Source organism: Natrix helvetica (genome assembly GCF_964273705.1).
Source record: "Natrix helvetica genome assembly, chromosome: 3".
NCBI classification, from domain to species: domain Eukaryota; kingdom Metazoa; phylum Chordata; class Lepidosauria; order Squamata; family Natricidae; genus Natrix; species Natrix helvetica.
Window position 1 is genome coordinate 111,334,634 of NC_138549.1, and position 14,909 is coordinate 111,349,542.

The 14,909-nt window shown below is 38.4% G+C and overlaps 1 protein-coding gene across 1 annotated transcript in view; it reads left to right on the forward strand.

The window, feature by feature from the left end:
• Positions 1-5,025: 5,025 nt before the first annotated feature.
• Positions 5,026-14,909, forward strand: part of FAF1 (Fas associated factor 1) — a 216,736-nt gene continuing 206,852 nt past the window's right edge. Inside the window, exon 1 of the mRNA XM_081946742.1 lies at positions 5,026-5,419. Within this exon, the coding sequence (XP_081802868.1) occupies positions 5,387-5,419 (33 nt within the window). The 5' untranslated portion in view covers positions 5,026-5,386. The remainder of the gene's footprint in view (positions 5,420-14,909) is intronic.

Here is a 14,909-nt window from a genome sequence, read left to right on the forward strand (position 1 = left end):
ATTGTCCACACTGACAGCTGAGATGTAAAAGTAATTTTTATTGGACTCACACAGAAGGTATAATAGTTTGAGAAAACCTCAATACCTTTTGGAATTATCTGAAAGGGGAATTTTCTACAAGATTAGAGTTTTCACCACAAATCTGTAGTAACATGAACATCCTATCAAGTACTGCTTCTCTTTTCTACATTCATATCAAACCGGTAAACTGAAAAAACATAATTATTTGCTTTATCTAAAGAGCAAGAATTCCAGATTTTCTCTCATGGAAGGAAGAGTATACACATCTCCATTTGCTTTCCTCCATAAGGATTCATTCATTTTTAGATACCGTAAATATTTAGAAAGAGCTGCATCATTTAGAAATCAAGGAAACTGACAATTGAGTTTTGTTTTTGTTTGCATTGTTGATGCTTTGCTATACCTTAATTGTACCTTAACAATACATGCATGGATATAATAACTATGTAAACAAAACACTTAGGGGAGTGTGACTTAGTTATGCTTGACAGGTTCAGCTTGCTTGGCAGGTAAATCCAGTGCTCATTGGTAGCTGTCAGGAAATAGGCATGAAATAATAGGAAGCTTTTATCATTGCCTAAAAGATGTATAACCACAAGGATAACCAAGTTGAGTCAGCAAGAGAGTAGTTCATCAACACACCACCAAGACAAATACAGCAGAATGTCAGTGTAACTGACAACCATAGGTAGCATAATCTATCACCCAGATACAGAATATATTATGTTATACTGGAACCATACTACCAGTAGGTATGTTTGTTCTCAGTGAAATCAGGGGGGGAAAAACCCTTAAGAGTGGTTTGAGATCATAGCCATAATTACAAAAGCCCTTAAGGGCGGCTCTAATTTTCTGCATTTTAGAGACACTTCTAATGCAATAGGTAAATTAGTTAAGACACATATATAAATCTAGATTAATTTAGATAATCCACATTCATTTCCCCATTTATTGGATTTATTTTTAAAATCAATGCATGTAGGATAGGGTACAAATCAATCTCAGCACATTCATGTATATAAAATAAACTCCAAGAAAACAACAGGACTCATTTTATCCAGCTAAAAGTATTTTCTTGCTATCACCATGGAAAAGGTTTATGAGTCTTTCCAATGTCAGTGGCAAACTCTATTCTTTAGGGCGAGTTCTTCATGACTACATAGACACATACAGGAAGGAGAGACTTCTCGTGGAAGGCTTCTAATGAAAAAGAGCAATCATCGGTTGAAATAATATACTGGTATTTGCCTATAAGAACCACTGTTGTTTAGTTTGCTAATGGCTGCATGACTTCACTCCTCAATAGGACTGCTGAATAATTAAGCATGAATTTGCACTATAATCCAGGATATTAGTATTAGTAATAGAAAAACACTGTGGCGTAATAAAAATCTTGTAATGAGTCATTTAATGCAATAGGCAGCTTTCAAATCTAATAAATAAATAATTTGGCAAGTAAGATATTAGGCTAAAGTATATGTAGAATTGTACTGTTACACAAGTCTCTGCAGTGCTAATAGGCTTCAAAATAATATGATGAGGTGAGCAAGGCCACACCCCTTTTAAAAATGTGCATTTTAAAAAGATGTAGGGCTTGGATTGCCAAGTCACAACTGAGGTTTGAAAGCCAATAACTGTAGCTGTAGATATTCCTGTATATTGCATATTATCTCTACTACATAAAGGCAAACAATATCATTTAATGATATGCTGCTCCAATCAATATTTGCAGTAATTAAGCCAGACAATATGCTGAATCAGTATAAAGGTAATTTGTCATGGTACTCCATGGCTATGGAGAATCATTATTTTATCCTATGTTCCATAAGTGAAGTCTTTACTGAAAAATAAGCTATGACATGAATCATGATTTAGACTAAATTCTTCCTGCATATTTTGTTTTACTATTTCTCTATTCCTCTTTGGATTTAAATGCTATCTACCCATGCTTCAGTTGAAGAAAGCTATATCAGCAAGAAATTTGCTGCTCCCATTGCTGAGCCTTATTTCTGTTCCAACACATGCTGTCCTGATTAATAATAATAATAATAATTTTATTTGATTAGCCGCACCCCTCTCCCGAAGGACTCGGGGCGGCGTACAATCAAGCAGATAAAAATACACATAAGACAAACATATATACAAAAACAGAGACATATACATATGTGCATGGAGGAGGATGGACTTAAGTGAAAGACAGTTAAAAAACACAATTTAAAATCCCCTAATAAAATTACCAAATTAAAAACCCATCAGGATTAAGCAAACACAGTGCTGGATAGACAAACCAACTGGTTGAGTCTTTCAGTTGTACTTCCCTCTCTGCTCAATACATTTGCAATCATTACAACTGCAGCAAAAATGCTGTGAATCTGAATGCAGTTTACTGCTAGGCCCCTTCTTTTGATTTTCTTCCTACATTGCATTCTGTATTAACCCAAACTGAAAACAGATTAAACAAGCAATAACCAAATCAATCACAAAGGGAGCAGAATCACCAGCAGTATTTTTATTTGGGAGTTCGCTTTTCTTCACGGTACCCTGTGACCTCACACATGCGACTGCTGCTTGTTTATATTTCCAACAGAGAGAAATAAAGCTCAACGGATTTTACACAACTTGAAATTGTTGCTGGATGCCATTAACTTACAAAATAGAAAATACTACTTTAACGTCTGTTCAGCTGATAATTTAAACTTCTCTCAGACATAGGCTAAGAATAATACGCATAACCAGGGTATTATGGCAGAAAGAAGTTATTGCCAAAATGAATATAACATTGGTAAGTATAAATGCCCATAGTATAAATCAAATCTTTATTAAGGTCATAGATCAGCAAATCAGATTTGAATTTCCCTTGTAAGTACTGCCAAGAGTATTAATTTTTATTATCAGTTGAAAAAGCCATACAAAGCACACAAATTTGACCTAAAGGATACAAAGTATACACATACTTTGATATACACATATTTTTAAACCTCTGATAGTGGGCTTAAACAGAAAAGATAAACTGATGAAGAGGAAGTCTTCTACACAGAGTTGGTTTAAATTAAGGACTGAACAGTTCTTGCACTATGATCAAATGAGATTCCCCAGAGCTCCATTGCTAAAATATAGAAGCAAATCCTGTTATTACAGAGATGTTATTAATTATTTAGAAACAACAAACATGTAAGTCTTTAAAAACTAAATTTAATTAAAGTAAAAGAAACTCCACCCACACCAAAGCTCACATTAAAACCTGTCCATTTGTGTGATCTCACTGTATCATGGCTCCGCGTGTTGCAACTCATGTAGACATTTTTTAAAGTGCAGCTTCAAGACATTAAAAACTTAATCACCCTGCTGTACAGTACCTTTATTTTTTCTCATTAAACAAGTCTCCCCTGTGCCCTATATATATTTCTGTAATCTGAAATGTGGCCTCATTCAACATTTTACTTTGATTCTACACTCTGTGACTTTCACTATGATCTAGTTTTATACTTTATTCCAAATCAAATATTCTGGCCAATGTAGTATAATTTCAATTTTTTAAATAATCACATTCCCAGCATAGTTATTTTCATTATCACTGGTTTCCCCAGGAACGTCATAAGACTTGACATTATTTCACTGCAAGCTTACATTCTATCACCTTCTATTAGCACTAAAATAGCCAACTTGAGCTTTTAAGATTTTTTCAATTTCAATTTAATTACCATTAGCAATATGATAATAGTTATTCCAAATTTGGGGGGAAACACCAGGTTGCTTTCTCTTGTGCTGGTTTATATGCACTATAGATCGGAATGCCTCCATGTGACTTTAAGTAGTTTACCTTTATCCATATGTAATGTATGCCAATCATTTATAATATTGGGAACAATACTGATAATTATTGGCTTGACATCAAAAGTAGCAAGTTTACTTACAATGGCTTACCCTACACTGTTTCTGCCACTGTTTCTTTTGTGTACCACAAAAGCCAGATATTAATATAAGACAACTATATTTTGTAGCAAATTTCTGGATGGCCAGTAGATAGGTTTTTTTTCTGCTTCTCTTTCTGGAGACCCATAGTTGTGGGCAAGCCAGATTTTTGCAGCTCTGTTCTAGTTAGGATTGTTAGGTAAGGATCTAGTTAGGATTAGCAGGTAAGACTGTTGTTTAAAAGCAGCCCAATATGAACCAATTCAATAGGTCAGTTTGCCATTGGTTGCATCTCTACACTCCATACCTTTAGGAATTACCGTATCTGGAATGGACAGTTGACTTTATATCAACTGACCTCACATTTAATTAAGAAATTGATGAGTAGATCTAACTTATACCAAAAAATACCCCTGTTCTACTTACTTTAAAACAACCCCCTCTCCCCCCAGCCTATTTTACAAGCTAAATAGGCACACAAACTCCAGTAGGCACATAACAACAACCCTTTTAAGGAACAGGATCGCAACCTCTTCCATCACAGAATACTCAGTGCAACATGAGGATTGTTGGGGGCAATAAGCTAACTCTGTAAACCACTTAGAGAGGGTTGTAAAGCCCTCGAAAGCGGTATATAAGTCTAAGTGCTATTGCTATTTGGAATAACCGCAATCGTTTTGTCTCCTTTCCAAAGGCCGAGGTGGGCTTTGACACCGGCGGCGCAGGGCAGACAACCCAAGGGGCCAAAACAGGCGCATTTACAACACGTTCATAAAAGCAAGGCTCCATCCATCCCTCCTTTTCCCTTCCCCATCGAAGAACCGGCGTCTGCGGAAGGACCTTCGCAGGCCCGCCGACCCCACCCTTTTGTTTCTTTTCAAAGCGGGGGAAAAAAGGGCCGGTGGGCAACCTCCCCGTCGTCTCTTTCTCTTCTCTGCCGGCCCCTCCCGCACAATAGCCCAAAGTGTTTTCCCTGCCCCCCCCCACTCCGCTCTCCTCCCTCCCTCCCTCTTCCCCTCCCCCGCTTTATCGGCGGCCAGCATTTGACAGGAGGGCCAGTCACGTGGCAGCCGGAAAGCGTCTCTTTTGCGACTTCAATGACAGGCAAAATGTGCGACAGCCGCTTGCTGGGCAAGGAGGAAGCTACTTAAGAGGCTCTTCGCTTGTTTTAAAGGCAGGGTTGGTTGGCTGCCTTACGCTCTCTTCAGTTCCCTTTCTCCGCCCCTCTGGTGGTCTGGATAGCGGGTTTGGGAAGAGGGAAAGCATTCTGGGGGGGGAGCAGACTGAGGTCTTTGACCTAAGTTTGGGAGTTTAGATGAGCTCATAGCCTCCTTCTCTTCCCACTCCCCCCACCCCCCAACCCCCCACTCCCTTGAGCCCCGCTCTTGCCGGCAGCAGCCTCCAGGTGTACAGGCAGGAGGAGGGGCCGCTCCCGGCTGCATTAGCGTCCAACATGGATAGAGAAATGATACTGGCTGATTTTCAGGTAAATTTCAAATTCCACCACTGCCATATTCTAACCATGATCTCTTTTCCTCCCTGTCTCTCTCTCTCTCTTTTTCCTTCCCTCCCTCTCTCTCTTTCTTTCTTCCTGTTTCCTTTTCTCCCGGCTTCTCTGTTTTCTTTTTCTTTGGTGGAAGGATCTAAGTTCCGGAATTGGCGAGCCCTGCTCCGATATTAAGGGTAGAGCAACCACAACAATAATAAAGCTGGCGACTGTTTATTCTTTGCAGACGATAATCCACGAGACAATCCAAGAAACGTGAATAATGTTAGCTAAACATAGGTTAATTGCAGTAATGTATCTAACCTTTGTCTTCACAATAAATGTTAGATAAAGGAACAACCTAAGCCCAGTCAGAAGAGTTGTTGTTTTAAACAAGTACTTAAAAAGATTGCTATCCTCCATATATCTGGTTCATTCTGATCCTTTGCAAACTTCTAATACATTTCACAGGACAGAAAAAAATAAGATAATAAAAAGATATGCCTGTATCCCCAGGGCTCATATGTACTGTGATTTTTTTTTAAAAAAAGATGTAAAATGAAAGATTAGAAAAGAACTTGGGTGCCTTCTACACTAAAAAACCCTTCGCATTGTCTAATATTTATCTTAATATTTGGAAAGTAATTGATTATACATATACAATTATATATATAATTCTTCCATAAATTTAGCTTTGGGGGCAATAATCAACTTGTTGGGGTAAGATATAATCGTTATTGAGATTTAAACATACAGAAAGCAGCTTTTTGAATTTCAGCTCTCATTTCTAACGAGCAAGGACAATGGCATGGATTAATACTATTTGTAGTCCAAAAGATAAGGGGAACATTGGATTGTTTGCCCTGTCTTGCAGCATGCTTGTCTGTAAGAACTGGATTTCTTTGTGTTTCTATGTAATATTTATACATCAGTTGGGAAATAATTCACTGGATTTGAATTCAGTTTGTATGTGTACAAACTTTCAAGTTTAATATAATTTATATATGGCTCTTATTAAAAAAATTGACCATAGTTTATATGAATAATTTTAGTTCTAGAGTTTCATTCTTTTTGAGCTATTGAACCTGGCATTTTCAGAAAATAACACTATCGCAAATGCCTGTATATCCACTTCCAAGAAAATATTTCATAAAATGCCAAAGTTATTGTGTAAAGAAAACTTCAAAGTAAACTAAAGAATAATATTGAACCCACAGTTTGTTCTTTCAAAGTTACTCCTCAAGTTCTTTTAGTCTATGCTCTCACACATAAGCAAGCAACCCCTAGAAGAGAGATATTCTGTTCCTTTACTTTTGGACTACCTCACTAACCATTTAACTTCACCCTTTGCCCTCTGTTGCCCATATAAAATTTGCTTTTGTTTCCCCACCTCCATTTCCTACCTTTATCAGGTCAGCTATAATTCTCCTTGGAATCAGTTCCACCTTTTCATTTGTTGCCATCTGCAAGTTTCCCCCTTCTTATGGCAATGAGGTTAATTTTTTTTAGTTTTCCACTCTCTGGCAATTGATAATGGAGTACTGGATTGCAGGATCTTAATTTACTAATAACATCTTTTTGGGCCAGTCATATTGGGAGATAAATATGGAAGGTAACTGCAGTCTGATATTTTTCTTAAAAGGCTTTCTGGAGAAAAAAATTAAGAATTAAATCATAAGCACCAGCAGAGCATATTAGAGGCACAGGTGGAAGTATCCACAGGTGTATATTGCTGATTCTGTTTTAAGTTAATTATGTCACAATTTGTTAATTTCTTCTAACTGATCTTTTAAAATTACTTTCATTTTGCTGCATGCATATGAAATATCTAATGAGCATCAGGTTTATTTAAAGAAGATAGGTGAAATATATCATAAGATTAGAAAGTTGTACTCAGATATATTCTTTCTAGCAAATAAGAGAATGTGCAAAGATCAGAATGCTATGGTATGTGGAATCTATTTAGGCCCAGGAATTGCTCCATGAAAGTCAATTACAACATCACTGAAATTTTAGCAAAATGTTTAAATCAAATTCCTTTTCTTAATTATTTGGCAAACATAGAACATTTTATATGTAGTAATATACTAATCTTTTCCTTTTTGGATGAGGAGCCTGCTAATTATATTGAGAAATAGTAAGAGTTTTATTTATTTATTAAATTACATTTATAAGCTGCTGCATCTCACCAATTTGGCATTCTTTTGCTGAATTTACTGATACTTCCCACTCTTTATGAACATTTTCATAAACAAACATTATGATCTTGTTCTATATATTTGGCTTTAAGTTTTATACTCACTTTTTGTATATATATTAATAGATGTATATTTGCATGCTTGTTTGTATAGTACCTTATGCAGCGAGAATTACAAAATGTACAGATGAAAGGGCTGACAATAGTTGATGAACATGTTTTATAAAAGACAAAATGCTACCTGCTTTCATTCTGCACAAGAGAAACTTTATAGTTTGGTAATCTATGATGCTATGTGTTTTGGATTAGGATCTCGATGATGTATGATGCATGAAGTTAGAAGAAATGAAGTTTGTGATATTTTAATTTTTACTGATTTTTATCAGGTTTAATTAGGACTTGAGCTCAAAAGATGAATTCAATAGCATGCTTGCATCAGCAGAAGAAACAGTTCCTTCTCTGAAGTAAATTTATAAATACTTTTCTAACAAAAATCCAATAGGGCAGCATTGGATTCAACTGCATTCCTAATAATTTTAGATTATCTGAATATGATGAATTCAGAATTGTTGATATCTTATGTCAATTATGATTTATTACTGAACAATGTTATTTATTTATATCCCACCTTTATTATTTTTACAAATAACCCTCGGTAGTGAACATATCCAACATTCCTTCTTCCTCTTATTTTTTCCCATAACAGCAACCCTATGAGCTTAGTTGGGCTGAGAGCGGCCCAAGGCCACCCAGCTGGCTTTCATGGCTAAGGTGGGTCTAGAATTTATAATCTCCTGGTTTCTAGCCTGGTACCTTAACCACTACTGCTCAAACCAAACTGGTTATATTTGTAGTATATTTACTACTATATTATGGATCACAATCCTATTGACATCCATCTGGGGTGAAGACTCATTGATCACTGCAAGATGAATTTATTTTGAATAAGCACACATCGGATTAATCTGATGTGATTTGAAGGGTGGAAAATAAGAAAAAATCCATATTTGCTGATCGTCAGAGCTCTTTGAGATACATTAGCAGTCTTATGTTCTGAAGCTAAGAATTAATGATTTTTTTAAAAAAACATTGATATTAAAACCCAAACACTATTTACTTAAGTATAAATTTTATTGATAGTAATATGTGTGTAACAAGATATAGTTGTACCTCGGCACTTGACTGCTTCAAAACTTTTCAAATTTGGTATTAGACACAGTTTGAAGCAGAAATCTTGTCCTGGCACTTGTCTTTCTCCTGGTAGTCCATATGCATGGAAGAACTTGCTGATATTGGTTGTCTCATGACTCACTATTTCTTCCAGCTGAAATACTGGGTCATGTGGTAAGTCACGTGGTTTTCTTGGTACTCGTGTTAGTATTTGTTGCGTCTTCCAGAACAAATTACAAACGTGAACTGAGGTATCATTGTAACAACTTTTTAAGGGTAAGTTACAATTCTATGTGCATGGTTTCCTGAGTACAGTTACCATTGAAGTTTTCCTGCTAAGTTCTTAAGTAGGAATTGAATCCAAATCTTGGATGCTTCCATGCATGGTTCTATTCTTAATTGGACTATAAGTGTTAAATTTTCATTTCTTTCATTTTACAACTTCTAGGATTAACATTTGTTTGATTGTCATATACAATAGCTTATAGCAGCTCTTTGCAGTGGTTTTTATGATATTTCATATCTTTTGTATAAAGTTCTATTTAGAACTTTATTCTAGAACTTAATTCTTTAAGAGAGTTTCAAATTATTTTGTGAGTAATATTTGTGCTACATGAGCTTCTATTTAAGGAAACATTTTTACAGAATTAAATTCTATAACACTGAAGTAAATAAAGTACTAATATACAATTGAAAATATTTTTTCTTTCAAAATGCTTATTTCTGACTATGTTTTCTGTTTTGTTTCTGCATGATGTCATTGAGATTTACACTTTAGGCTACATCCTCAGAAGACTTAGTGGAGTTTTATTCATGCTAGAGGGAAAAAAATCATAATTTCATATATTTTAAAGAAGATGCTTCTTTTCCAAAATTGAACATTTGTAACTTGCAAAAAAATTGAACATTTTTTAAAAACCACATATTTATCAAAGCAACTATGAAGGCTGATTCATATACTTTATTTTTAAAAAAATGATTTCAAAGGCATTGATCATATCTAAAGGCAATGAGCCTTTTTATACAGAGTATGAATCTGAAATAGGCTCTGTCTATAAATCTGTAACTGGCAGATTTGAACGTTTGAGAAATAAGATTAAGATCTACAGGAGGCTTAGTATAATTCTATTTTAGGCATATGAGCGCAAATATTTTTATATACCAATATTAGAGAACAAATTGTACTTTTCCTTTAGTATAGATATAGATCTTGAATTTGATTACCTTTTGGTTTTGTCTTCCTATATGTTTTACATTGGGATGTGATTGGTGATATGTTTGAATATGTTAGACTAGGTCACTAGGATGACCATTGATATTATTTCACTGAAGCCAGTATGTACTTCAAGTCTTTGTTAATGTCACTTTGCTTTTCCATTTAATTCAAGGTTATTTGTAATCTTATCTCTCTTACTGGAAGTTCACATATAATGCATTTACATTTTTCTGCTATTTTTTAAAAAGAGCAAATACAATATTGTGAAATCTATTGAATACAATAGATTACTTTAACAGTTTACAAAGCATTTTAGAGGCAATACCAAATATTGTTAGTGAATGAATGATACAGATATTTGTGATGGTTTTACATGAAAAATACTAAAGTAAAAGTATTTTAAAAGGAATCTAATAGCATTTTACAGCTTGTAATGGCATGTTTGAAAACTCCTTTCTCAAAAGCACACCTTGTTCCTGCTTTTCCTGCCTTTATGTACTGTTTGATAGTTACAATTGCTGCCATCTATCTTCCAGGGGATACTTTATCCCGACGTGTTATCTCCCATCCCTAGTTTGTTTTAGAGGGGCTTCTAAGTATCTCTGTTACTCTATTTGTATTTAAAAGGTAAAATATGAAAAAAATGAAATAATTTTCTATATTACACAGCTTTACCATCTTGTGACTAAGCATATCACTAAGCGATATCAAGACTTCTTTCTTCTGCTTGGGAAGTAGACCATTGTTGTAGGAGATAAATACAATCACATTTTCTTAAAAATCTGTATTGGGTTAGATAAATAAGAAAATTGTTACAAATGAGGGACAGCAACTTGAGAATTATAAAACACAAACAATGCTCCATTCAGCCCACAAGATGTTGCTGGTTGTACCTAATTGGCTACAAATTGCTTTTTTTTTTTCAACTGGAACCTCAGAAGAAATAATAAGACAATTGCATTTACAAGAGGGTTCTTGTAAAATTTCATGCAAACAGCTTGAAAGGATTCATGCAAACTGAGGATTAATTACCCAATTATGAAATTTACCTAGAGAAATGAAGATTCTCTATAGTTCGCTGTATATATAAAAGAAAAAAAAAAGCATGAAATCCTTAACTTTACATTTTTATCTGTTCTTAGAGAAGAATCTTTAAAGAACACATTACCTCTCGGCTTCAGTTTATTTGGATTTGTCCTCAGTTTCTTGGAATGTAGTGAATTTACCTAAAACTGTGGGCAGGGGGGTTGGAATGTTTTCCAGCCTCTGGCTAGCAATTTCTGCCTCATTTTAAAAGGACACTCAATTTTCCTATTTCTAGGAAAGAGGGAGGAACTTTTATTTATTTATTTTATTTATTTATTTGATTTATAGACCGCCCCCTCTCCCCGCAGGGACTCGGGGCGGTGTACAGGCACCACATTAAAAACCATATACAAAGAATAAATACATTTAAAATCAAATTAAACCTTAAAGATGTACAGGGTAGTAAAAATTAAAGATCAACTTAAAACCAACCCCTAAAAATTTAAAAATGCAGAATTGAGGGACTAAACTGGGATTAGGCCAGGCCAGCTAAACTAAACAGGTGGGTTTTAAGCTTCTTACGGAAGGAGCAGAGATCGGTGGTTGTTCTGATGTCCGGGGGGAGGTCATTCCAGAGGGTCGGGCCCATCACAGAGAAGGCCCTACTCCTGGGCACTGCCCGCTGGCACTGCCTCGTGGACGGCACCCGGAGGAGTCCCTCTCTGTGAGAGCGGATCGGCCGAAGGGATGTATGAGGCAGGATACGATCCCGCAAGTACCTAGGTCCTGTGCCATGGAGCGCTTTAAAGATGATAATCAACACCTTGAAACTGTGGGTATATCTCTGTGTTTGTTTGATAAAAAGAGTATCTCTTCCGTGTAATTGTTTATCAGGGATATCAGCATCTGTGAAACTCTCAGCCAGTTGACTAGCAACATGGATACTATATTTTGTTCAGTGAGAGTTGAATCCGTTTCAGAGCTGTTATTAGCTTCTTTTTTTATAGCATGTTGTCAGTGTTAAATGCTATTTTAAAACTGCAAGACCCTAAAAGGTGTGCACATTTTTGTTTACTATACTTACTAATAAAACTATAGCCCTAATATGGATTTGGAATTTAATTTTCACCAGCATGGCAATCTCTGCTTTTTATGTGATCTTTTCTTAATATGTATTATTGAAACACTCCGCTAATGAATCACAGCTGTGAAAAGTACAGTAAAAAAAAAAACCCTTTTATTATTTAACATGCATTTTTAGTGTATAACAGTAACATGCCCTGGCAGTTTAGGATGCTAAATACAATTGGCATGCAATATTTTATTTTACATTTATCCTATTATAAATAGAAATTATTTTTATTGCAGACAGATACAAGACATCTGTCTTACGTACTTGGAATTTAGCTTCTTAATCCAGATTGTTGCAAGCAACTAAGTGGCCTTGGTGACATCAAGTTTTCTCTAGCCACAGCAAGTCCATTTTTGGACATATATAACATGGGTCTTGCCATCTATGTTTTGGGAACCTCCTGATTGGGAATGGCAATGAGCGTTTAATCTAGACCATTAACCAGATTATCTGTTCTCTATCCCCAATGATCTGGATAAATAAGAGGTGATGCTCTTAATGAAATTGTTTGTCATTTAGGCCAGAGTCTAGACCTGTGATGGTGAATTTAATTTAATTTAATTTAATTTAATTTAATGCTTCTAGACCGCCCCCTCTCCCGAAAGGGACTCGGGGCGGTGTACAGTTCATACAAAATATATCAGATACAATAAAATTAAGTATGTACAGTTGACAGTTGACATGGAGGAGGTAAGAATGACATTAAAAGAACTGTACAAAGCAGATTAAAATAAGTTCAAACCCCTAAAAACAAATACAGTGAATTAAAAAACCCCTAAAATAACCAGATATAGTGCGTTTGCCAGGAGGGACAGTTGAATTATGCCAGGCCTGCTAATCGGAACAGGTGGGTCTTCAGTTTTTGCCGGAAGGAGCGGAGGTCAGAAGTGGTTCTAATGTCGGGGGGGAGGTCATTCCAGAGGGTTGGGCCCATCACAGAGAAGGCCCTACTCCTCGGTGTCGCCCGCCGGCATTGTCCAGTGGATGGCACCAGGAGAAGTCCCTCCCTGTGTGAGCGTATTGGCCGCAGGGATGTATGTGGGAGGATGCGATCCCGCAAGTAACTAGGTCCCGTGCCATGGAGCGCTTTAAAGATGGTAATCAGCACCTTGAAACGCACCCGGAAAACCACAGGCAGCCAATGCAGCTCGCGCAGGAGAGGTGTTACGTGGGAGTACCTCGTACTCCCCATCACAGCCCGCGCGGCTGCATTCTGAACTAACTGCAGTCTCCGGGCGCGTCCCAAGGGCAGCCCCATGTAGAGAGCGTTGCAGTAATCCAGGCGGGACGTCACCAGCGCATGAGTGACCGTGCGTAGGGCATCCCGGTCCAGTAGGGGGCGCAATTGGCGCACCAGGCGAACCTGGTGGAACGCCCCCCTTGCCACGGCCGCCACATGGTCATCCATTGACAGCCGGGCATCAAGGAGGACGCCCAAATTGCGCGCCCGTTCCACAGGGGGCAACTGCTCGCCCCCTATGGCCAGCGATGGAATCAGCTGGCTGAATCGAGGTGCCGGTAGCCACAGCCACTCAGTCTTGGAGGGGTTGAGTTTAAGTCTGTTGTCCTCCATCCAGACCCCGACGGCCTCCAAACACCGGGACATTACTTCGACAGCCTCGTTGGGGTGGTTTGGAGTTGAAATATACAGCTGAGTATCATCAGCGTAGAGGTGATACTCAACCCCAAAACCACGGATGATCTCACCCAGCGGCTTTACATATGTGTTGAACAGGAGAGGCGAGAGGACCGACCCCTGTGGCACCCCACAAGTGAGTGGCCTCGGGGTCGACCTCTGTCCCCCTGTCAACACACATTGCCTCCGGTCGGAGAGGTAGGAGCCGAACCACCGCAAAACGGTACCTCCGACTCCCATCCCCTCCAACCGGCGCAATAGGATACCATGGTCGATGGTATCAAAAGCCGCCGAGAGGTCTAATAGGACCAGGATAGAGGAGCAACCTCTATCTCTGGCCCTCCAGAGATCATCAACCAACGCGACCAAGGCTGTCTCTGTGCTGTGCCCAGGTCGGAAGCCGGACTGGCGTGAGTCTAGATACTCGGATTCGTCAAGGTGTCGTGGAAACTGCTGGGCCACCACATTCTCAACAACCTTCGCTAGAAACGGAAGGTTGGAGACTGGACGATAGTTAGCTAGCTCCATTGGGTCGAGTGAGGGCCTCTTAAGTAAGGGCCTCACCACCGCCTCTTTCAAGGCGGTTGGTAAGGATCCCTCACCCAATGAGGCATTCACCAGGCCCAGAAGCCAGCCTCGTGTCACCTCCCAAGATGCCAGTACCAACCAGGAGGGACACGGGTCCATTAAACATGTGGTGGGTCGCAGCCGTCCACGCAACCTATCTAAATCCTCGGGGGCAACAGAATCAAACTCCTCCCAGGATGGTCTCACAAGACTCGCTGTTGGCGGCTCGTCTGGTCCACTGAGTGGGGCCCATCCGCTCCGGATCTGAGCGACTTTGTCCTGCAGATATTCCCCAAATTCCTCTGCTCTGCCCTGTAAAGGTGCCCCCTGCGTCCCCTGTGACAAGAGGGAGCGGGTCACCCTAAACAGGGCAGCAGGGCGGTTATCCGCGGACGCAATAAGGGTGGCACAATATCTACGTTTGGCCGCCCTTAATGCCACCAGGTAGGTCCGCAAGTAGGATCTTACCTGTGTTCGATCAGATTCGGAGCGTGAGGACCTCCACCTGCTCTCTAGACGTCTCCTGTGACGCTTCATCACCCTCAG